Genomic DNA, 24,821 nt, shown 5'->3' with positions numbered 1-24,821 from the left:
AAATATCTTATTTCCTTATGAAAAAACAATCTGAATTTCTCTAATTTTCAATGTCATGAATATTAAAATGTTGCCCTACACACTAAAATGATAATTAGGTATCAAGATAATTAAATAACAATACCTTCAAGTGCTGTCATGATAATTTTATATGTGAAAAGTATGGCAATTAACAAAAAAATGCCATGGAATATAACTATAAATATTTTAGTTAGAAATAGCATGAAAGCTATTATAAGATCCAAAATATTCTTTCTTTATAGAGCATACAGAAAAGGATATACAAATTGTATAATAATAACATTTCATACTGTCAAGGACATTCTTTTGAAATTTTAATTATGACAAAAAATTCAATACCTAAAGAGAACTCCTAAATTTCTATAAAAGAAAAAAATAAATAATAAAAATCCTTTACATTTAACTTTGGAATTTCCTTGTATTCTGAGAACTTAATAAGAGTGTTTTCTGTGATATGGATTGAAATTGAAATTGAACTATGAATCTCCAATGAATGGACTGGGAAGAATGAGAGAATGTCATAATCTTATCGAGTAAAATTGAAAGCCACAAAGGGAAGGCTGCCTATTGTAATAAAAGGCTTAACCCCATTTTCTGATGTTTGTTGACTGCTTTCAAGCTTCACCCTTTCTCCTTCTGCCTCATGGAGGGTCAAGCTAAGAAAGTTTGGGTGTGCCCACCTTTGGCACTAGCAAGAAATTCAAACTACAATAAAGACTGGCCCACATGAGCCAGAACACTCACTGTAGCCTGATCCCCTAATCATAATAAAAGCAGAGTTGGTCTCCTTTCCTTGATCTCACAAACCATTTTTGGAACAGCTTAAGAGAATGCCCTGCTCTCCCCAGAAATTCAGGAAAATCTCATTACATGAATAATAAATCCTTTTATTACCTCATGGTGTGTATGTGTGTGTGTGTCTATGGGAGGGGGAGAAAGAGGAGAGGGTAAGAAAGTATGTTTATCAAATCTTGACATTCAAACCAAATTTTGGGTGTACCCCAATACTGTGGAATAACCACAACTTCTATCTATGCAGAACAACCTGATCTAAAAATATTACAGTAAACTATTTAAGAAAGAACAGTAATATTTCATAAGGCCAATTCATACCTCAAATTGATGTGTGTAACCATACAATGATGGTTCAAGTCTTTATAAGATTGTGTTACTATGTTTATTCTGAAGCTTCAAGAAACATTTATTAAGTGTATAGTACTTAAGTTGCTGTGCTAACTGCTGGAATTTGAGACATAGGCAAGAAAATCAAAAGTGTATAAAATACAATCTTTTTCCTCAAAGAGGAAGCACACTAGGGACGCACCCAACTCTAACACAATAAACATAGTACTTTATTGTTCTAAATGCAATAAAGCACTATAAACATAATTATTTCTGCCTGAGAACAGTGGGGAAGGTAGCATTTGAACTTGCCATTCATAGATTCATAGATTTCTACAGGTGGGACAAGACATTCTGGAATGGAACAAACAAGAAAAGTCTTGCTGTTTTCAGGAAACTGGAATTGTGCCGGAGAGAAAATGGTGGGGAGGGAAAGTAACCACATGTTATTTTTAGTAAGATAACTCTTAGGGCAGGATAGGGGTACACAAGCAGAGCACAGAGGAAGAAAGGCCCATGAGGAGCCTCTTTTAATAGTTCAGGTGGGAGAAGGTTTAAAATAGGGCAGTCACAATAAAAACTAAAATAAGGAAACTGAAGAACATTTCTGAAATGGCAGGACTTGGTAAGTTGAATTTAGGGGTGTGGGATATAGTGTAGGAAAAACTGGACAGTTTTCTAAATGGCATAAATCTGATATTTATGGAACATAAATGGTATACCTGGCATACACAATCACAGTGAAATGTGATTTTTTCGGTTTGTTCAGCTTCAAAAGCTAAGAACAGTAAGATAGGTACCAAGTATTCTAGTACCTTTTAACTCAAGGTACTAGACCGTGCTCAAAGTAGATGTGTGCCAAGAGATTATAAAACTGCCCTTGCCAGCATTGTACATCACATTCCTTGAGGTGCTCCAAGGGAAAGTAAGGGAATTTATTGGTAAGTTGCAGAAGACTGTTAACAAAAATTCTTTTGAAGAGAGTTATACCCACACTTATAGAAAACAATCCCGCCACCCCTGCCAGCTCCAACACACTCACAGTTCTAGTGTAAGTCCCTGTTGCTAGCGTGAGGAACACTTCAAGAGATCTGTTTGGAGTGTTATTATGCCTGTATCCCCGGGCTCTTAGGGACACAGGAACTGGCACCTCATTCAGCTAAAGGCACTGAGATGTGGGTAGCTAGATGGTCTGACAGCAGAGAGTGCTATGTTAGGTGGGTATGTACTTTCAGAGTTTGCTGGGGTTAAAGGATGAGTCAGTTTCCCAAGAGCCCACTGCGGACCCTGTGCCATCTTAAAATGTCTAATTTCTCACAGGAGTTTATAGTGAGAACATCAAAGCAATGCAGTTATTTTGAGATCGTTCTGTCTTAGAGAATTTGCCAAGCCTCCTTTGGCGACCCTGGCAACCCATTTTCTTTAACTTTGTTGTTTTGTCTTCTCTTTATCAAATCTACATAGTAAAACTACATTCAGGTAACAACTGACGGAGCCCACACATCAGAGAGATGCCTGTGCTTGGATAACACCGCCCACGGCCAGTAGGCGAAGAGACTAAGTGTGAGCCGCTGGGCACCCGTAGCTCGGCTTCGCAAGACCGGGCACCGGAAGTGGCCCTTCCCGGCGACTTCTCGGTGAATTGGAACCTCCCCTCCCGCGCTCTTGTGAGTAAACCATCAGAAGTCTGAAAACATGGAGGCAGCGCGCCCTCCCCCGACCGCTGGGACGTTCGTGGTGGTCGGCGGTGGCATCGCAGGTGTCACTTGTGCGGAGCAGGTAAGGGGGGGCGTGCGGGAGACTCCGCCTCTCCCTCCACCCGGAGTCGGCGCTCGGGGCTCCCTCTCGCCTCCTCCCCTCGTCCTTCGGCCAAGTCCCTCTTTGGACTCTCGTTTCCCCGCTTCCTTCCTGCTCCCAGGTGTTAGAGACCGCGGGGTGCCCCTGGATGGTATCTGTGGTACCTCGCAAGCTGCCCCTGGGCACGTAGCCGGAGGAGGGGGAGAGAGTGTCAGGACCCGGTCATAGTGCTGTCGGAGCGGGAGACTGGTGACCGGGGTGTTCTCGGTCGGAAAGTCGGGCCCCTTTGTCATCCCATGATTGAATTCAGCTTCCAGATAGGTGCCAGGTCCTTGGGGAATCGTAGCCCTTAGAATCAAAATGTCCTGTACTTTGAACTCCCAAGATAGAAGGTAATTCATTTCTAGAAATTTTTATAAAAACAACCAGGAAGTTGTGGAATACAGCTAGGGAATGCTTTTCTACTTACAGTGAATAATCATCATCACACGCACACACACACACACTCTCTTATGTTTTAAAAAGTATTAAATAATTTTGATATAAAGTGAACATAAGCAATCACTGAAGTCATAAGAAATGATGTAAGAAATTCAAGAGTTTTGCCTGACCAGGCGGTGGCGCGGTGGAAAGAGCATCGGACTGGGACGCAGAGGACTCAGGTTTGAAACCCCGAGGTCGCACGCTTGAGCAAGAGGTCACTCGGTCTGCTGTATCCCCCCACCCCCACCCCCACCCCGCGCCCCCAGGTGCCGCGAGGAGGAATCCATGCTTCTCATCTCTCTCCCTTTCTGTCTCTGTCACACACACAAATTCAAGAGTTTTAATGTGTATTTTCCTTTTATTCACCGAGTAAATACCTAGGATCCAGGCACTGTACTAAAGGATGATTAAGAGTTTTGAGGATATATAGTCGAATTGAACATGCTCAGTTTAAATAGTATAGTAGGGATAGAAATAGAGATTGGTGGAGTGAGGAACTGGAGCGTGAATTAGGAAAATGCTTTCAAGAAGTGTAAAGTGAGAGTGGTTTGTAGCTAGAGGAAAATGGCAAGTTAAACCACCACATTTTGTTAAGGCTAATATTAAAATGACTTGGTCTTTCCAGAGTATCTGCTGTTTGGGCATTTGGAAGAAACAGGATGGGAGTGTCAAAGCACTTGGGAAAAGTGCTAAGATTCTAAATGTTTGGTTTGCTGTAATATAATCCTACTGAAGGCAAATTAAAATATTTTACAATAAACAGAAGTTGGTTTAACTTAATTAAGAAGATAGTTTCTCCTTACCCTCTGCATGATAACTTTAAATTGACATATAAAATAGTTTAAGTAAATAATGAATACCTCTTTATGTCACTTTTCTTGTTCAGATCTTTGTTCGTGTTTAGTGTCTATTACTCGTTTTAATCAATACCAGAGTTGAACACTACTCCTCACTACCCCATAAATATAACAAGGCTCAGGATGATAGGAACTTTTAGATAAGGAAATGTTTTTAGTTTCCTAGGTTAATAACTTTATTAAAATTGGCCATCCCTATCTCACCCTCTATGCCATACATACTAATATCTAAACTTATTTTTTATATTTTTTTCCTTTTAAAAAATAAGTTGGCAATTCAGTTTTCATCCGAATGGATTCTCCTAGTAACAGCTTCTCCTGTTATTAAAGCAGTTACAAACTTCAAGAAGGTAAGAACGTTTATATAACTAACTTTCTTAGTGGTTATTTTTTAAAATTGCAATAACTTGCATAGCATGTAGTGTAATTATACTATTTTAATTGTTTAAAATGACATACTCTTTTGATGTTCATTTTAAAATTATAGCTCAAAGTTTAGAATTATTCAGATTGAATACCAAAAGCACCCAGAATGATACTGAATTTCTAGTCTTCTCTGTTTTTCTCTTCTTTTTCTTTCACTCTAAATTACTTTCAGAAAATGTAAAATAAGATTCTTTTTAGGAAAGATGCTATGAAATCTATATATGAATGCAAATATATACTTATGTATATGTTTATTATAAAATGTGAGTGTATGTATATTTACAAGTCAGAAGTGTTTCTGAGCCAGGTTTACAGTTGCAATAATGTTTCAGATGTGTCATAAACATCTCAGAACACTTCAAAATTCTGTGAATTTCTATGGCACATAACATTATAATAAGAATCTATGATTGTTTGGGTCATAATGATAGAGGAGTGGTCTCCAAACATTTTTATCCTGTACCTCAGTGGTTAAAAAGTTTTGAGTTCATGTGCTACAGTGGTACAGTAATAAGTGTTACAATACCTATGCAAAAAAAAAATAAATGCATAAAAAGGTTAAAAAACAAATATTTTTTTCCATACCTCAGTGAAAACTACCACCATAGTCTTTGATTTATATATATGTTTTCCCTTATAGTATCCTGATAATAGAATATAAATTTTTCTTTTAATTTTGTCTAAGATTTATTATTTATTCATATAAAGGTTAATAGACTTGATGTCAAGGAAGAAAAGCGACCTTCTTCCTACCCATCTCCCACAGACATACCTTTTCAATCTTAAAATACATTTTATAAAAGTACTTTTATATATTGTCTCCCAGGAAAGAGGTCAATGTAGTTAACTCTCCTCATTCTCATATGTAAACCCCTAAGGCCAAGGGTAAATACTTCATGTGTTATTCTTTTAAAACCTATCTAGAGATACCTAAGATATCTTTAGCACCTTGGTACAGCCAGAAGACTTACGGGATTGGAAGAACCAGAGAACAATAGAATATTAGGCTGTCACTCTCTAAAAGAAAAAAATATATATTCAATTTCAAGCTTAAGCACACATACATAAGAGAAAGATGTATAACTGGGTCTTATACATTTCTTTCCAGAAGACTTAATTTGATATAATGATCCCAGAGTTATAAGACTAGTTCTGTTTTTGCCAGTTTTGTATAATAGAAGAAAATAGTTTGGGTTCTAGGCCTGACTCTGGTATTTACTGGCTTTGTAACCTTGGTAAATCTCTGTACCTGAGTTGCTTCACCTATAATAATTAGGTGATAATAGAATATGCACCAAAAAGTCACTAGTGGCTATCTCTGTGGCAGGAGGAAGTATGAGATTTGGAGAGCAATAAGGACAGACTTTAACATTTTATTTTACATTATGTATTGTTTATGTTTAGTGTTTAAAATAGCATGTATTCATGACTTGTGTAATTTTTAAAGTAGAAAAAAAAATAATATTATTAGTATTATTATAACATATTATATGTTGTTAATATATTATGAAAATATATTGGAGCCCTTACTGTGTATCAACTACTTTTGTAAATGTATTAAATGTATTAATGTACTTAATCTTAACCCTATGAAGTAGGTTCTTGTATCATCCTAACTTTACAGATGAGATACAGTGGGCTTAGGTGAATTTTCAAGGTGTTACATATAGTCAGGTTTGGAATCCAGGCATTTTGGCTCTAGAGTCCTCATGGTTTTTGAGAAGCACTTTCTCAGAGTGGTTATTTCCTATTGGTGCAACAGATATACAAGAAATAGTTATCATACAATGTAATTATCCTGACAGAGGCAAAAATATTGAGGCCATATTTGAATATCTACATATTTAATTTTATAAATATAACACATTGTGAATAAATGCCAAAGCCTGCTTTGAGAATCAGGTAAGACTTTACTCGGGAGGTTGCACTGAAACTGACACTTAAAGAATAAGTAAGTTTTACTGTGTGTTCATAAGAGGTCAAGTGGATGGAAGAATGTGCCAAGGTGCCTGAAAGTGTGTGCTTCTAACAGGTACCAATTCAACACTGCTAGAGTGTAAAGTGTGAGGTTGAACCCGTAGTAGGAGCCAGATTGGTTTGCATGGCATGCTGTGGAATTGCACTTTGTCTAAATTTAAGTGATGCCAATCTGCTGGAGCATTTGAGCAGATGAGAAGAATGCTTTGGAGATAACAATTTAGTATCCATCATTCTCTCTCCATATCAGCTGAAACCATGGGCATGGTTTGCAGTTTCCCAGGAAGGGTGCCCACAGTGAGAGGAAGAACCCAGTGGTGGTGTCCTATAGGACACTGACATTTAAGGGGAGATCAGAGAGAAAGGAAAACTTTAAAATGGTCTATTTAAGTGGAAAACTGTGAAAGAGCAGTAACCCTAAAGCCCAAGAATGCAAAAGTTTCAATTAAGAGGAGTGGTCAGTCATGTCAGATTCTATGGGATATTTGGGTAAGGTAATGACTCAAAAGTAGCAATTTCTAGTAAGTCAGTGGTGACACTTGATGCTATTTTGAGGAATGAATGGGAGGGAGGCCACTCTAAAATGACAGTAAACAAATGTTCTCTTTTGAAATTTGGCTGTGAGGGAAGAGAAGGAGGCAGCAAAATGACATGAGATCTAACATTAGGTTGAGTATTTATTTATTTATTTTTGTGAACAATACCTCAGCATGTTTACCTGTTGAGATTAAACTAGCAAGGAAGATCTGAAGATTAAGAAAAACGGGAATACATATGATAATAATTAAAGAGTTCTGAGGAGGTAAGAGATGATGAGATATGGAGCACAAATTAATGGAGTCACCTTGAAAAGTCAGGATTGGGTCAAGGAAGGTGAATGATAGCAAAGAAATTTCTAGATAAGGGGAAAGAAGTGGTAAGGGGTCTTAGTAGCCTTTTCAAGCCTAGAAGTAAGGTGCTTGGCCAAGAATAAAGATGATGCTGAGAATAAGTTTGGGGAACATTAGAACAGTGAATATTTGAAAACATCACTGAGGGATTGGAATATGTTACTAAGATATTATTGGCACTTCTCACTATATTGCCATTTGCACTAGTGGTGGAAAAGCAATGGTATTCTTCACTGTCACACAGTCAGTTAAAAAAAAAGCCAGGAAAAAATTAATTTTATTAAATTGACTCTTAAGTGCACATCTTGTTACTATGCTGTATGATGAACTGGGATGTATGCTTACAGCACTTCTGTAAATGACTGTACAGTGCTAAGGAAAAGCACTTGTCCCGTTGCTGAGTTGTAAATGAACTACTTTTTTTTTATCATGGAATATCCATTTGAAAGAGTAATTGACAAGTTGTAGTCTTTCATATTTGGAAAATGATTAAAGTGAGCCTATCACTTCAAGGAAGCCAAATGATAGTATTTGTTGCCAATATGACAAAATTAGACTTTTCAAGCAAAAATTGGAAATTTTGGTAAACTCATTCTTTACTCACAGTACCTAAAACATTTCTGATAAGATTGTTGGTGATGATAATGAATGTGATATATTTATATTATATTGCTATGAAATGTGTTAATATTTGGAAGATCTCCATAACTTTGTGAACTAATATTCTCCAAAGATCCATTCAAAGTACAGGATAGACTGATGGATTTCACAATAACGGAATGAAAAATTCTTTCATATAGTTTCAAACACATTGTACCTATTTTTTTAAGAAACTGTGCTTGTTGAGTTTTAATGTAGCATTAAAGAAGAATATACAATTATCTGAAAGGGCTGCATATTGTGTGAGGCCGAACAACATATTGTAACAGTTTAAATACAGATGCAGAATGTAGGAATTTGAAATTAAAAGTAGATATGCAGCTATCTTCTGTTAAGCCAAACGTTAAAGAGATTTACAAAAATTTAAAACAGTGCCATTCTTCTTGTTTGTTTAGTTTTGGAAAAAATAGTTATTTTTCATTGAGAGTAACAAATCCATATTGTTACTTTAAAGTGAATTGCAAAATATTGAAACATTTTTCTCAGTTTTAAATTCTAATGCAGCAAATATTGCTAGGTATAACTCAAACATTAACAAAAACCAATAGGAGTCCTCAATCATTTGTTAGAGGGTAAAGTGGTCATGAGACTTAGAAGTTTGAGAACTGCTATGGCCATGTAGGAGGGTTTCCACACAGTGTATTAGGACCAGCTGAAGTCCAGTATCCATCTGCAGGATGTGTGGTTCTTCCAGAGCAGACCAGGTATAGGACTAGAGAATGCAACTGGTTTGATGTATGGTTGTAGTGTGAAGGGTAATTAATGGTTAATGATAAGAGAGCAAGGAAATAAAGGTTTGGGCAAAGAAAGGAATGATCCATGGTGGAGGCTTAGCAGGACAGGAGGGAAGTGAGTTTTAAGGGGGTGCCAGTGATTTTGAAGAACAGGAAAAAGGAGTCCAAGGACTAGTATACAAGGTTAGCTAGTAGGTGAAAAGAGAAAGCTGCAAGGGCAAGGCAGTAACTAAGCTTTTTGATTAAACTACACACAAGTAAGTAGTGTTAGACCTCATGTTACAGGCCAGGAAACTATGGCTCGGTGACCTGACTGACTTGCCCTAGACTGGTAGGACTAGTATTTGAGTTCAAGTCTTACAATGTGGAATGTAGCCCTCTTTCCACTGTGTATTGTGCAATTGACCAACTTTCTTATTTTATGGATATGAAGTAAGTAGTATATAAAAAGAAATGGAGCAATTTTTTTATTATTTAAAAACCTTGAAAGAAAAAACAATTTTAATATAGATTTTTACCTCTTTGATCTAATACAGGTTTCTAAGGTATTGGAAGAATTTGATGTTGAAGAACAACCAAGTACCATATTAGAAAACCGCTTTCCTAACATTAAGGTTATAGAATCTGGAGTAAAGCAGCTGAGGAGTGAAGAACATGTAAGAGAAGTTTTTTGTATAATGACATTTTCCTTAATTAAATCTTGGCAGCGAGTTATTATGTGACTTCCTTTGACCCTCATCTGTACCACCAGCAAAGTCCCCTAACATGTAAATTTTAGTGACATTGATCTCCATTATTAGAATACTTTTTTGTGAGTTTATTGGGATTGTGTAATTAGTTTAGTTTTGGTTTTACATTTCAGATTAGAATTAACACTTAGTATTCAGTTTTTTGGGCACTACATTAAGTGCTAGGACACAATAATATAAGGAATATACTCTGGGGAGCTCCCAGTGTCTAAGGAATATAGACATGCATACATATAATGATAGGGACATGTGAAAAGCACAGGCATTGAAATACTGTCAAAGTTCTGGTCTCAGATAGTTAGGAAGACTTGACAGATTAATATTTGAGCTGTGATTTAAAAGATGGATGAATTAAGAGTTCTCCAGCCTGACTAGGTGGTGGCACAATGGATAGAGTGTTGGACTGGGATGCAGAGGACCCAGGTTAAAAACCCGGAGGTCGCCAGCTTGAGCATGGGCTCACCAGCTTGAGCACAGGGATGCTGGCTTGAGTGTGGGATCATAGACATGACCCATGGTCGCTGGCTTGAGCCCAAAGGTTGCTGGCTTGAAGCCCAAGGTCACTGGCTTGAGCCCAAGGTCTCTGGCTTGAGCAAGGGCTCACTCACTCTGCTGTAGCCAGCCCCCCGCCCCCTTCAAGGCACATATGAGAAAGCAATCAGTGAACATCTATGGTGCCACAGTGAAGAATTGATGCTTCTCACCTCTCTCCCTTCCTTTCTGTGCCTAAATCTGTCCCTCTCTCTGATTCTCTCTCTCTCTCTGTGTCAAAAACTTTAAAAAAAGAGAGAGATCTCCAGATGGAAAAGGGCATTCCAGGAATGAGAGAGTGCATGTTCAAAGACCCACAGAAAGGGAAAAGGGCATGGGGAACAGTGAGGGAGTCGATGGGATTTGAGTGGGACAAGTAAAGGAGATTGGCAGACTGGGCGTGAGAAAAAAGTAAGATTGTGAAGAGCTTTTTATGTCATGCTAAGGAGTTGAGTTCTCTTTATAATCAGCGAAGAAATAGTAGAGATTTTAAGTGAAATCAGGGATGATGGAATAGCTGTTCTTTTGGGATGGTGAATCTGACAGCAGTGTCAAAGATGAACTGGGCTGTGTGAGTGCCTGTGGCCAACAACCAAATCAGAAGGTGGTTGCAATAGTCCAAAATGACACAAGGCCCAAACTGAGCCAGTCTCAGAAAACGATGTTATCAGGTGATTAACAGTATCCGAAAATGAGCTTTAGGCAAGATGTGAAGCCGAGTTGTAGTTGTTTCTCTGAAGCAGCTCTAATTTATGAATTCTCCCATGGGGATAAAACACATCTGCTCACAAAAAGTAGAGGAGATTTCAAAATGAATATGAGATGATTAAAAAAGGCATTTGATATATTTTTTTATTAAACAAGAGCATAAGAAAAGCAAACAAGTCAAAGAAAGTTGTTTGATTATGCAAATGAGATGCAAAATAAACTTTTATTTCATTGGTGAAAATGCACTATACAAAAGGCTGAAAGAACTGGAGTTTCTGCATGTTCCCTGATCCCCTAATTTTTGTGAGTAGTTATATATACCACATTTGAAACAAATTATTTGACAGGAAAAATATTAAGGAAAAGTACTGAATTTTATGAGAAAATAACTAAAAATCTAAATTCAAAATCCAGAGTAAGTGCCTAATACTTATAGTGGTAGTACTTATTCAGTATAACATCCAGGTTAATTAAATTACAAATTGAGGTAGGCTTAAAAGTATACTAATACATTGTGAGAGAATTTATGTATTAGGACATTGGAATGAGTCAGTGTCCCCCATTACCATTTGAAAGTGTCCTGCATGAGGTACATGCACCTCTCTAAATGGCAGATGGGTCCCTTTTCATGGTGCTAACATTCATCTGGTGTTTGTCTGCACTGATCCTTTTGTGAGGCCCTGTCTGAAGAAGAAAGGTGGCCAGTACAGTGTCCCTTCAAGTTGCCTGACGTGTATGGTGTGTTTTAGTGTAAAGTGGGTTACAAGCGGCTAGGCTACGCTTGTATTCTTCCACCCAGGGGTCAGTGAGACCACTGCAGACATGCGGTGAGCGCTGCACGCCCTCAGCCTGCCAGTCACTCCAGCGCCTTCTCCATGATGCCAGGGCTCTCATCTTCAGCGTCACCTCTCACACATGAAAAACTGACTGAGGGCCAGGTCCCTGGGACTCCTTACAACATGGAGACAGAGTCTGCATTCTCTTAGCCATCTTTTATATTCTTTAATGAACTAGAGATAATGTATTTTATCTTCATGTCTACTCCAAAAATCTAACAGTAGTTGACAAAGGGTTTTGTGTTTGTTTTTACAGTAGCTAAATGCAAATTATTTTTTAAATTTGGTCAGTGCCTATAACTAACTTCTCTTTGATAAAATTCTAATCAGACTGTCTAAAGAAACACTTGTATGAAATTTCTTTATAGACTGTACTATGTTGGATTATTGGTTTTATGTATTTTTTTGTATAGCTAAGTAGTTCACATGAGTGACAAAAGTCTCAGTGGGTAGTAAGCTCTGTTATGATTTGCTAAGTTTTATAGTTTAAAACACATGGCGTAAATGTTAACCCCTAAACCATTTCATCAAAGTCCAGGATCTGTCATATATATCTGCTTTCTAAAGTAGCTTTAGATTTTTGCTACTACTTAGCTGTAGATTTTCATTCAATATTAAGGAACAGAAACAATGGATCTGTAATATGTGTTTTAAACTCATCAGTGTTATTAAAAATCAATACAAATATCTTTAATACCAGTACGTACTAGGATTTAGGTTGAACAGGTTTGTCAGTTAGATGAATATATAATCCCCAAAGGGATTAGATGTACAAATTGCCAGTTTAAAAGTCAAAGGGATATAAAATATAGCATAGGGAACATAGTCAATAATATTATAGTAATTTGAATGGTACCAGATAGATACTAAACTTATTGAGGTGAACTGCTTTGTAAGTTATAATAGTTAATCACTGTGTTGTACACCTGAAACTAATATGTCAACTGTAATTTATAAATAAGACAAAAATAAATAAAAATTAAATTAAAAAATATATATAATAAGCAAAGAGCATGTAGTTTGCAGGTAAAATGATTGCTATTTGTACTTAGAATATCAATACTTTTTTAGCACTTCTAATCTTTAGATTAAGAAGACATTGATTTGCTCTGGTCAGCTGTCTCAGTGGTAGAGCATTGGCCTGGCGTGTGGAAGTCCTGGGTTCGATTCCCAGCCAGGGCACACAGGAGAAGCATCCATCTGCTTCTCCACCCTTCCCTCTCTCCTTTCTATCTCTCTCTTCCCCTCCTGCAGCCAAGGCTCCATTGGAGCAAAGTTGGCCTGGGCACTGAGGATGTCTCCATGGCCTCTGCCTCAGGCGCTAGAATGGCTTTGGTTGCAACAGAGCGATGCCCCAGATGGGCAGAGCATCACCTCGTGGTGGGCATGCCGGGTGGATCCCGGTCGGGCGCATGTGAGCGTCTCTCTGCCTCCCTGCTTCTCACTTCAGAAAAATTCAAAAAAATAAAAATAAAGAAGACATATTGAGGCTCTGGTCAGGTAGCTCAGTTGGTTAGAGCATCATCTGGACATGCCAAGGTTGTGGGTTCAGTCCCCAGTCAGGGCACATACAAGAATCAGCCAGTGAATGCATAAATAAATGGAACAACAAATTGATGTTTCTCTTCCTCTCCCATTCGCTCTCCATCTCTCCCTTTCTCTCCCTCTTTCCTTCTCTCTCCCTCCCTCGTTCCCTTTCTCTCTTCCTAAAAAGTCAATTAAAAAACAAGAAAAGAAGACTTTAACCTCTTCTACTACACACTACTTAGCTGTACCCACAACAGAGATTAAAGTATTATACAGTTAGAATCACTAGATCTTACAGTAATATCTGTCGAGTTCAGAAGTGTTTATCAGAATGCTCAATTAAAATTTTTCTAAATATTTTTTAATCTGAGGTTGACATTTCTTTTTAAACATCATGAGATTCCCTAAGTTTTATGCAAAATTTTGTATGAAGATGCTTTTTCTTCCATGGGAGAAAGACTAGTTTTCATCAGATTCTCAAAATAATTCATGGCCCTAAGATGAGTAGGAATCACTGGCTTGAAGAATACATTCTTACACTGACTTAGCTTTGCATTTGCTGTAACAAGATATTGAGTGCCAAGAGACAACCTTAATATATATTTTTGTGTGTTTTTGAATGTTTAATCTGAACTGAAATTCTACCCATTTATAAATGCTTCCCTCTATCGTTCATGCTTTGTTTTTACAGTGCATTGTAACAGAAGATGGCAGTCAGCACATGTATAGGAAACTCTGTTTGTGTGCTGGAGCTAAACCGAAGCTGATATGTGAAGGGAACCCTTATGTATTAGGAATTCGTGATACAGACAGTGCTCAGGTAATACTTTGAGGTTGGGTTATGGGAAATAAACACCAAGATTTTTTCCTCATACGTCTTTTTCTACATTTGGATGAAAGTAGTCACTTATAATGTTAATTACTAAACTGTAGGAGAAGGGAGGTTTTTATGTTTCATAACCCATAAACCAGAAAGTAGTTACCATGTTCTATTACTGCCAATTTAAGTTTGTTTTTAGTTGATAATTCATCTTGTTTTCTACTCATGCTGATGTTCTGTGTTCCTTCTGTTGTACAGTGTCCTGAATTTAATGACTGCTGAATGCTCCAGTCTACATTGTGTCACACACTCATTATGGTGATTGGGAATATGTGATTTGTAACCCAAACAATATGATAGTCTTTTCCCCAAAAGCTAACACATATCCAAAACTTACTGAACTTACTCGTCAGCAAAGAAATTAATATTCAGAAGCTTTGGTACAGTCATGACCAAATTCTAAAACCAAAAAAATCACTGTTTATTGTTCTGCTCAAGAACAGTGATAACTCTCCCAATATGGTGAAACTCTGTGGAACCATACATAACTCCTTTTGACCATTTATTTCAGGGTTTGTTGGCCTTTATTGCCAAGAAACTCTTCCTGGTTTAAAATCGCAATGCTCTCTTGCTTCAAGCTCCTTGTTGTTCTGTCCCATAAGGTGATAATTTTATACTTATGTAACAATGTTTTATATTCTTAAAAAGTGATAGTTAACTTTTTGCGTATTCTTAATTGAATAATTGGGAATTAAGAGAAAACTAGAACTTGATCATCTTCTTGTAAACATTTAGGTTCGTGTTATCAAAGATTGCATGCATAAGTATGTTCCAGTGAGACACACATGAACTCATTGAATCCTCATGATAATCCTGTGTGACAGTAATTATTCCCACTCTACAAATAGGAAAATGAAATAGAAAGATTAATTTATCTACACTAAGGTAGTTGTTAAGTTTATCACAAGTACAGTCTAAACTCATGCCATTCATCTCCATGTTCAGTGCTCTTGACAGATCTTTCTTAAATTATCTACTGCCCTCACTGAAGGACAAACTAAAATTAACTTAAATTTTGTTTCTTGTAAAATTTTTAAGAAGTTAATTTCAGTGATTATTTATTGAATATTACAGTAAGGGTCAATTTAATAGAAATGGTAACTTGACATATAGGAGGAAGAATTTAACTATTCGGATGTCATCCTGAAGCTATGGTACTATTCTTCAAAGTCTCCTAAGAGTAACTACCAGCTTTTCTCCAAGCTCACTGTGATCCTTTTAGGGAAGATGGTGGTACCAATTAGCTGCCTTATAATGGTAGTATCATTTTTAAAAATAAATGTTAGACATTATTATGTGCATGCTACTCCTAACAGCTTTATCTACATCATCTTAATGCTTACAGAAAGCTTGAGATATAGCCACTTATTATTTCCATTTACAGTTGAATCGGGGCACAAGAGGTTAAGCAACTTGTCCATGGTCCCTAGTTGGTAACTGCTAGAGACGGGGACTCTAGAGTCTGCTCTTAAACACTATGCTGCTCTGGATCTCATTCCTGCACGTTTCAGGTGCCGAGTCACTGCAGGGAGTATCAACTGAGGGACTAGAAAAAAAGGAAGAACCCCTAGGGTATAATAGAGCAATATTATATTAGTGAATTCATTTGGTCAAATAGTTGGGAATGTAGTAAACTAAAGACAATGTCTCTTGCTGAAATTCTGAAGTGGTGCTTTAAACAGAATGAGAAAAGCAAGGAAAATCAGTTTAGGGGAAAACATAGAGGAGAAGGTTTGTCATTAACTGGAAGGGTCTGTCGTCTCTATGGGTAGTACCCTGTTGGTGACTGGAGATGACATTGGAGAAATCAGGATATGAAATGTCTCAGACAGTGCACTTCTTCATTTGTGTGCCCTGGTTTCTGTAGGAAGAGCTGCTACCCACGGGGCTGGGGGATCGACCCCTGCTTTTCTCCAGAAAGCAAAATGATTCTGTGGGAGGCTGGCTCTCTTAAGTGGTGGAGTCCCTGGGAGATCCTTACAGACCTTCTACAACACAGTTGGGACCAATCTTAAGGAAATTCATGTGTCATCTGACTTCAAAACGTGACTGTTGATAATCTTGGTATTTTATATATTTTATAGATTTTAGAGTGAAATAGTTAAACATTAATGTAAGTTGAAATCTTTTAAAATGGCAGAGTAGGAAAGTGAGATTTCTTTATCAGGGAAGCCTCTTGCTTCCAGTATTGCCCACTATGCAAAACACTGTCATTTTCTTTTTAATATAGGAATTTCAGAAACAGCTTACTAAAGCTAAAAGAATAATGATCATAGGGAATGGTGGTATCGCTCTTGAATTAGCGTAAGTATATATTTTTAAGAACTCTGATTCATATGATTTTGGGGAGACTGGAAAAGATCTTGTTATTCTGGAAATCAAAGATAAATAGAATTGTTTTTCATATATTTTCAAAAACAAAAATCCAAATCCTTTCATAGAATTCATAGTTCCATAAATGTCCTTAATAAAACATGAGTTTAGGGAGGGCTTTAGGTTGTCAAAGGTCATCAAATGGTAAATAGCTTAGATTTGACCCATGTTTATAAGAATGTACCATATCAAAAAGTCATTTGAATTTTGTACACCTTTAGAGATGTCTAGCCATAACCCCCACCACTTTTTATTGCTTATACCCATCCTGTTTCACTCAGTTGTGTTACGTGTCTGGCCTGTGCAGCTCCAAGGATTTGTGACTCCTATTTCAGGATTTATGGTACTCCCAGCTCCTGGTTTTGGGAAGTTTGGGAACTGAACACATTAATGAACATGAAACATCATCATCATAAGATGATATTTCAAGTACAAAAATCATTGAAATTGCCCTGCTGTAGTCTACAGAACATTGTGTCACTGTCTTTGTGATTTTATCTTCCATTGGATGTGACATAGAATAGTCTGGATATTTTTTTTAGGCCAGAAAGTTGGGTCCAATTTTGAAGAGGACAAATTTGTATCAAAATAAGGAATCTGCTAAAGCCTGTCTTTGTCAATTTCATCCTTTCCAACTATCAGGCTGGATTTTTGCCCCTCTATTTTAGAGGATGATGAACCCCACTGGCAGCCTACAAATTCCTAAATTGCCTGAGTACTAGGAATGGCAGTCACTATTATAATTACAGAGTTTGAGGCATTGTACAGAGAAATTCAGAGAAAAATCTAGAGTATCAACTAAACTGGGTCAAAAGGGAGGAGGCATAGATTTATTGTAAGAGGAATTTCAAATCATTATGGACACATGACAAATTTGCTCCATCGGCTATCACCAAAATACTATTCTCATTATTATTAATGAGAATAATTATTATTAATACTATTCTCATTATTTACAATGAATTGCTTTCTTACATTGAAAATTTTTTTTTTTTTTTTTTTTTTTTTTTTTTTTTCATTTTTCTGAAGCTGGAAACAGGGAGAGACAGTCAGACAGACTCCCGCATGCGCCCGACCGGGATCCACCCGGCACGCCCACCAGGGGCTATGCTCTGCCCACCAGGGGGCGATGCTCTGCCCATCCTGGGCGTCGCCATGTTGCGACCAGAGCCACTCCAGCGCCTGAGGCAGAGGCCACAGAGCCATCCCCAGCGCCCGGGCCATCTTTGCTCCAATGGAGCCTTGGCTGCGGGAGGGGAAGAGAGAGACAGAGAGGAAAGCGCGGCGGAGGGGTGGAGAAGCAAATGGGCGCTTCTCCTGTGTGCCCTGGCCGGGAATCGAACCCGGGTCCTCCGCACGCTAGGCCGACGCTCCCAACCGGCCAGGGCCCATTGAAAAATTTTTAAAGTCCCATAACATTTAATCCTATTCCTTCTATAACATGCTATGAGTACATAAAATATCTGTTATCAAAGAAATGAACTGTTCTCAGTATGGTAGCTGGGTACTGTCCATCCAGCCACAAGATAAAGTGTTTTTCACTCCTGGGAACCTCAGACATTAAATAATAACTATGTTGTAGAAACTGAACACTTTGAAATATTTATTGTAATGAAACTTTACCTGATGTTTAGTATATATTTGTTTCACTTATATATTCCTTTAGTTAACTGGTTAAATTTTTTTATTATTTATTCTATTTGAACTCTTATCCTGAAGTGTTACATTCTTCTTTAAACTATTTTTACTGGTGCCTTAGATTTCTACTCAGACTTTTAAAATTGCTCTGTGTAACTTTAATATTCCTTTTAGGTATGAAATTGAAGGATGTGAAGTAATTTGGGCCATTAAAGATAAAGCTATTGGGAATACTTTCTTCGATGCAGGAGCAGCTGAATTCTTGACCTCAAAGCTCATTGCTAAAAAAACAGAGGCTAAAATTGCACATAAAAGAACCAAATATACAACTGAAGGTAAATATAGCATCTAGCTCATTACTTCACAGATAAAACTTTGTTTTTTAACAGTATATAAAAAGAGTAAGAAAATTTAGCAAAATATATTTGGGAGCTAGGATTACAGGTAATATTTATTTCTGTATCCTTATGTGGACATTTTAGGTTTTGTAGAATATGTATATTTTATGAAAAATATGTAATTAAAACTGGAAATTTAAAATGAATTAAATAAACCAGTCCATCTACATCTTTGTAAACAAATTTTATAAATAAGTTTATAAAAATGCAGCGAGTTTAGAAACAAATACAAGCTTCACAGTTTTTAGTTTAAAGATTTTTTTTTAAACTGATGGCTTATAAAATTCAAGAATTTTGTAAGTTTTAGGCATCTTAAAAATTGACAAAATTTCCTAAATTTGATTGCTCATATTCTTATCTTTCATATTAATCAGTGTATATAACATCCAAAAAACAGTTTATACTCAATAATGATTGAAAGATTATCCATTTTATAGCTGTATGTCATAAAATATTAAAATAATGAATGATTAATACAGAATGACTAAATGTTCTTAGGTATGAGAATCATTACATTGCCTAAAAGCTGCAGAACACAAGTATAATTCTCTGGCTGGCAGTTTTTATATTATTTGAATTTTGAATTGAGTCCATTGCTTCAGGAAGGAAAATGGAAGCAGGAACCAAAGCTAATGCTGGTCATTTAGGCAGCGCCTTGGGACCTGACTGGCATGAAGGCTTGAATCTTAAAGGAACAAAAGAGGTATGTTTTCATATACTGATTAAACAAGTCTAAATGCAATTTTAAATTCTTGAACCATTTGTTGAAGACTGGTTGCAAATATTTTGTCAAAGAATTGCTAGGTCACTTTACTTAAAATTTACAGTGCTAAGGAAGGACTTGGCCCACATGCCCACCAAAGATGGTTGAAAATTAATCTAAAGCTGACAGCCTTCTTTGTTTAACTCCCCAGGGACAGAAATCTCCACACAGACTACAGAGAATACAACCGTTCTATTTTAATGTTTCTATAATCTATAATAGTTGTAATTTTTTTTAATATACATGTAATTATCAAAGAGGCTTATGCTTAAAAGCACTTTCCACAATGTTACCTGCCTGCCAGTTTAACTACTAGATCTCTTTAGTACTGAATGAATTTTTGTTCACTGCTTTTATACACAGAAATTGAGAGGCTTATTTATGGTCATCCAATGTATTTTCATTTATATTATAAGAATTATAATTTCTATGTTTCTCTTTATAGAAGTATTATGGTGATCAGTTATTTCTTTGTTTTAGTTTTCTCGTAAGATTCACATTGAAACTGTATGTGAAGTAAAGAAAATCTACCTTCAGAAAGAATTTAGAATTTCTGAGAAAAAGTCCTTGACTTTTCCAGGAGACCATAGTAATCAATCAATTACAACTGATAAAGGTAAGTAATAAAATAGATATTTAACCACGTATTTAAAAGGAAGACATTTTAATCTTTATTATGTTAAAAAAACTTCAGATTTCCATATAAAATTTAAACATGAAAAGTAAAAATAAAACGATAATTTAGTAAGTCATTTCCTTTTTATGACCTTTTAAAGTTTTCTAATAAATTGTATAGAGCTTTACTCATTGTGTTTTGACTGTCATAACCCTGTGAGTCAATCAGAGTATCTTGCAGTTCAAAATAAAACAAAAACTAAAAAAAAATGCATCATCTCAGGGGTGAAGTGACTTCCCCAAAATCAGACAGACTCTGAAAATCTATAAATGTGGAACTAAGACCAGGTCTCCTGATTCTTATTCCACACTTCTGTTAAGAGTATTGTGACTTGAAGAAATACACTCAGCTAAACCTAGCATATGAAATATTCCAGTTCTGGATTCTTCGAATTTTTCCAGTGGAAAAGGGAGAGTCAAGTTTGAGTATGAAGAGTAAGGGAAAACACTGAAAAGTGAGTAACATAGTTGGGATAAACTCTCAATAGAGTATACTCTATTAATAAAAGTTTGTCAAGGCCCTGGCCGATTGGCCCAGTGGTAGAGCATCAGCCCGGCGTGTGGATGTCCTGGGTTTGATTCCCAGTCAGTGCACACAGGAGAAGCGCCCATCTGCTTCTCCACCCTTCCCCCTCCCCCCCCCCCCCCCAGCCATGGCTTTATTGGAGCAAGTTGTCCCAGGCGCTGGGGATGGCACCATGGTCTCACCTCAGGCACTGAAATGGATCTGGTTGCAACAAAGCAACAGCCCCAGATGGGCAGAGCATCGCCCCGTAGTGGGCTTGCCGGTGGATCCCAGTTGCACACATGCAGGAGTCTGTCACTCTGCCTCCCTGCTTTTTACTTAAAATATGTGCTTGCGTGCGCGCGCGCGCGCACACACACACACACACACACACACAAACAAAATTGTAAAGAAATAACTCATAAAATGATTACCAGTTTCAATTTATTAGAATTTGTGTCTAAATTTGAAGGAAAAACATTTAGAATGCCATTGTTTTATAATCATATCTAAAACAAGATGGTGTTAATTGTACTAAAAATTGTTTTAGCAAATGTGCCTTATACAGATTATTAAGGGATACTGTTTTAAAGTCATCTCCTGCCGTTTTTCTTCCTTATAGTCATTATATTCACATAATGCTGTGGATAATTGGTGGTGGTTACATTTGAGAATAAATTCTTTTTTCTATTTTAAGAGATTTGGCCTGTATACGTGGAACTAACCAATGAAAAGATATATGGCTGTGATTTCGTTATCAGTGCTACAGGGGTTACACCAAATACAGAACCTTTTCTCTGTGGCAACAATGTAAGATGAAATTTTTTTGTCCCACTATGTATATTTTTAAATATTAATTATTTATTAAGATCTCTGCTTCTCAAGCATGACTAAATTGTTCATTGTGTTAGTATAAAACTAACTTAATATGACTGAAAACAATGTAGTTTAGGTTATGTCTTTATTTTCACTATCTTTTACGGCTTAAACTTCTTAACCAGTTAACATCTCATTGTGTCATTAATGGGACAAAATGCATAATTTATTTATCTAAATATTTGGTGGAGACTGACAACTCCTATGAATTCTTACAAGTGATATTTTGGAAAAACTGTCATGTAATTTTTGCTTTTTAGCACTAACGGGTAAAAAAACTGAGGAATGTTCTTGTAATTATGAGTGAATTAGTTGTGTGCTTATTGGGTACTTTTGATGTTGAAATTCTAAAAATTTTATGAATTTTTACCTTCTTAGGAATTTGATTCCTTGGAAATTGAGCTTGTCTAAACTTTGCAGCTATTTTTTCACTTTCTCATTAAGATCAGCAAATCATAGTGTAAAAATTTTACTTATTTACTTTAGAATGAAAAAGTCATGTTTCCTTCTTCTTACCGTGTATGCTTATGAGGAACATTGTTTAGTTTGATCTAGGAGAAGATGGTGGCTTGAAGGTGGATGACCATATGCAAACATCCCTTTCTGACATCTACGCTGCAGGTGACATCTGCACTGCATCCTGGCACCCCAGCCCTCTCTGGCAGCAGGTAAGCCAGCATATGTGATCAGCCTAACTGCTTCCAACTGAATCTAGACTTCCTCCTGCTCTCAGTGTCGCCTGCCTACCTTCTAATGGTGGAGAAAAAATACTAGAGGAAGATACTCAGACGTTGGCTATAGGTGAGGTTGTCTTAAGAGTAGAGACATCATAGGTAGGTGTCAGATAACAGAATCAGTCAACACCTATCTTAGTGAAAGACCCAATCCACAGCTAGCACTATTACTCATTTAGATTAACTATGGAGTGTGAAGTAATGCAAGAACTAGATGTTTTTCAAGAGGCAGTTTCATTATTTTGTGTGTGTAGTTTTTTGATATGCAAATCCTAACTTCTAAGGCCAGTGATTTGTTCTACCAAGGAATTCCAAAACTTTATAAAAATACAATAAAAATAGAATACAGTAGCAATCAATACTGTTGTAGAGAAGAATTTTACATGTTTTCCCAGAATCAGTTGCTGAAATCTGATAGATGTCCTGGGGCTGGGTACCATTCTGTCTGACCATTGAAGTTAAATTGCATGGTATGCCCTTACTATCTAGCCCCCAAAAAATGAGCACTAAGAAAAGGAACAAATTTTTCAGTGATAATTTGGCATTTCTATTAATGTTGCTGAGAAATTTGCTCGCCTGAGTTGTAGACTGGTTAATTAAAATGTTATTCTCATCTGGTGTAGCCTGAAATAGTTTAGTAACTTTTTAATAGATTTATTCAAACATAAAAGTTGGTGTCATCTTTTAATTCTGAAGCAATGATTTAGATAGAATTATCAAATATCAAAATCAGTTTGGTTAGAGTGGATTGGTGGTTGCTTCTATGGCAAAATTATCCAACCAAACATCTATCAATTTAACCAATCTAGAAGCACTGCATCTCTTTAAGAAATGTTACAAGGTTAAGGTGATAACATTGAGTTGATAATGAAAAGTTACACTGCATAACATTTTTTATTTCAGATGAGGCTGTGGACCCAGGCTAGACAGATGGGATGGTACGCAGCGAAGTGCATGGCCGCAGCTAGTTTAGGAGACTCCATTGACATGGATTTCAGCTTTGAAATTTTTGCTCATGTAACAAAGTTTTTTAACTATAAGGTAAGATAGAGCAAATTAGTGCCTTTTTCTGCTTGCTAGTCTTATAACTAATTATGATTATCTATTTTTTTACTTGAATAAAAGTTCAGATTGTTTTAATAATTTTATAAAAAATGAGATATTTTCTCATTTTATGCAAATGAATACTTGGTATTATTACTGATCTTAATTCCTAATTATCTAATAATCATTACCTACCTTCCCATTATACTATTTTACACTTTAGAGGGACTGTTCCCTGTTGGTACATTTCTGATTTTTATTTGAGATTATTTCTTTGTGAGGGAAACTAATACTAATAGTTATCTTATTCAAGAGTGAACTAAGTGATTTCCCATACAAATTATCTTACTAAATCTTCTTTACATTAGCCTGAGGCAAGTCTTTGTTCTTGATTTACTGATAAGGGGAAATACACACATATAAACACAAATACAAAGTTTAGGGAGACTAAATAATTTGTCAATGAAAGATGTAACTCAGTTCCTTATTCATTCTTTAAATCATGACTCCAGGCTAATGTAATCCATATCCTACATATTTGTATATTTACTAGATATTTTTTAATGTTCATTTAGATTATATGGTATTATCATCTGTAGAATAAATGCGTACCATCAAAATGTTTTCTGTGGAATCCATCCCAATGATACTTTCAGTTGTAAAATTTTGTGAAAAGATCTTCCTGCTGGCCATTCCAGCTTAACACAAAATAATTGCCTATTATGTTTCTTTTTTGGCACTCACTAGAATAACTTTTTGATCCCTAAATATACATATTTATAGGTTGTATTGCTGGGAAAATACAATGCACAGAACTTGGGTTCAGATCATGAATTAATGCTGAGATGTACCAAAGGACAAGAATACATCAAAGTCGTCATGCAGAACGGGCGAATGATGGGAGCTGTGTTAATTGGTGAAACCGATTTAGAGGAAACATTTGAAAACTTAATATTGAACCAGATGAATCTTTCATCATATGGAGAAGATCTACTAGATCCAAATATTGATATAGAAGATTATTTTGACTAAAAGCACATTTCAAGAACCACATAAAGTTTCAAATAAGACAAAATGTCAAGTCAATAAATGACTGCACTGATTTAATGATGACCACATTGAAGTTAAAAATACAGAAGTGATTATGATTTTAGTGGAAAAGTATTTAAAATTTTTAAAATGAAATCAGTTTGTATAACTTATTTACAGATAAATATTTTCTAATAGAATTGGTCACTATGTAAGAATTTTCAAATTATTCACATTTGTGTTTTAAACTTAGACATGTTCATTTGTGATTTAATTTTGGAGCAAATTGTTTGTTATCTACCTAGGCAACAGCTTCATCTGGTCGATAAACCAGAGACATTCTTTGATTGTGAAATGTCAAAATAGGGCTATGGTTTCAAGTTTAGTTTTGACTTAAATAGAGACATAGCCATCTTACTTGCTAATATTTGTATTGATACTTTATATTCTTTTTTTTGTTAGATTCTACATGTTATAACCTGAAGTAATTAACTTATGATAAGCCTAAGTAAAATTTTCAGTATAATCTCATTGCTGTCCAAAGATTGTTATGTCAAAAGAAAAAAATCCCAAGGCATAAAGAGCTGA

General features: G+C 36.3%; 1 protein-coding gene and 1 pseudogene across 1 annotated transcript; both read left to right on the top strand.

Moving 5' to 3' along the window:
- LOC136400706 (uncharacterized) overlaps nucleotides 1-2,818 on the top strand; it is a 51,249-nt pseudogene extending 48,431 nt beyond the window's left edge.
- PYROXD1 (pyridine nucleotide-disulphide oxidoreductase domain 1) lies at nucleotides 2,759-24,821 on the top strand. Its single transcript, XM_066354755.1, has 12 exons — nucleotides 2,759-2,922; nucleotides 4,550-4,630; nucleotides 9,504-9,623; nucleotides 14,010-14,138; nucleotides 16,429-16,502; nucleotides 18,384-18,544; nucleotides 19,210-19,310; nucleotides 19,851-19,986; nucleotides 21,248-21,360; nucleotides 21,972-22,094; nucleotides 23,064-23,201; nucleotides 23,988-24,821. Exons 1-12 carry the CDS (start codon nucleotides 2,839-2,841, stop codon nucleotides 24,234-24,236), a joined length of 1,509 nt encoding a protein of 502 aa, XP_066210852.1. The 5' UTR covers nucleotides 2,759-2,838; the 3' UTR covers nucleotides 24,237-24,821.

This window comes from Saccopteryx leptura, chromosome 1 (genome assembly GCF_036850995.1).
Source record: "Saccopteryx leptura isolate mSacLep1 chromosome 1, mSacLep1_pri_phased_curated, whole genome shotgun sequence".
Lineage (NCBI taxonomy): Eukaryota > Metazoa > Chordata > Mammalia > Chiroptera > Emballonuridae > Saccopteryx > Saccopteryx leptura.
The sequence above is the reverse complement of the archived record's forward strand: the minus strand, read 5'-3'. Positions and strand labels throughout refer to the sequence as shown.

What these genes read in the sequence shown, in the direction of transcription:
- PYROXD1 (XM_066354755.1), top strand. Translation starts at nt 2,839, where the DNA reads ATGGAGGCAGCGCGCCCTCCCCCGACCGCTGGGACGTTCGTGGTGGTC. An exon ending in ATCTTAAAGGAACAAAAGAG is followed by an intron (nt 19,311 to 19,850) that starts GTATGTTTTCAT and finishes TCTTTGTTTTAG; the next exon opens with TTTTCTCGTAAGATTCACAT. An exon ending in ATCAATTACAACTGATAAAG is followed by an intron (nt 19,987 to 21,247) that starts GTAAGTAATAAA and finishes TTCTATTTTAAG; the next exon opens with AGATTTGGCCTGTATACGTG.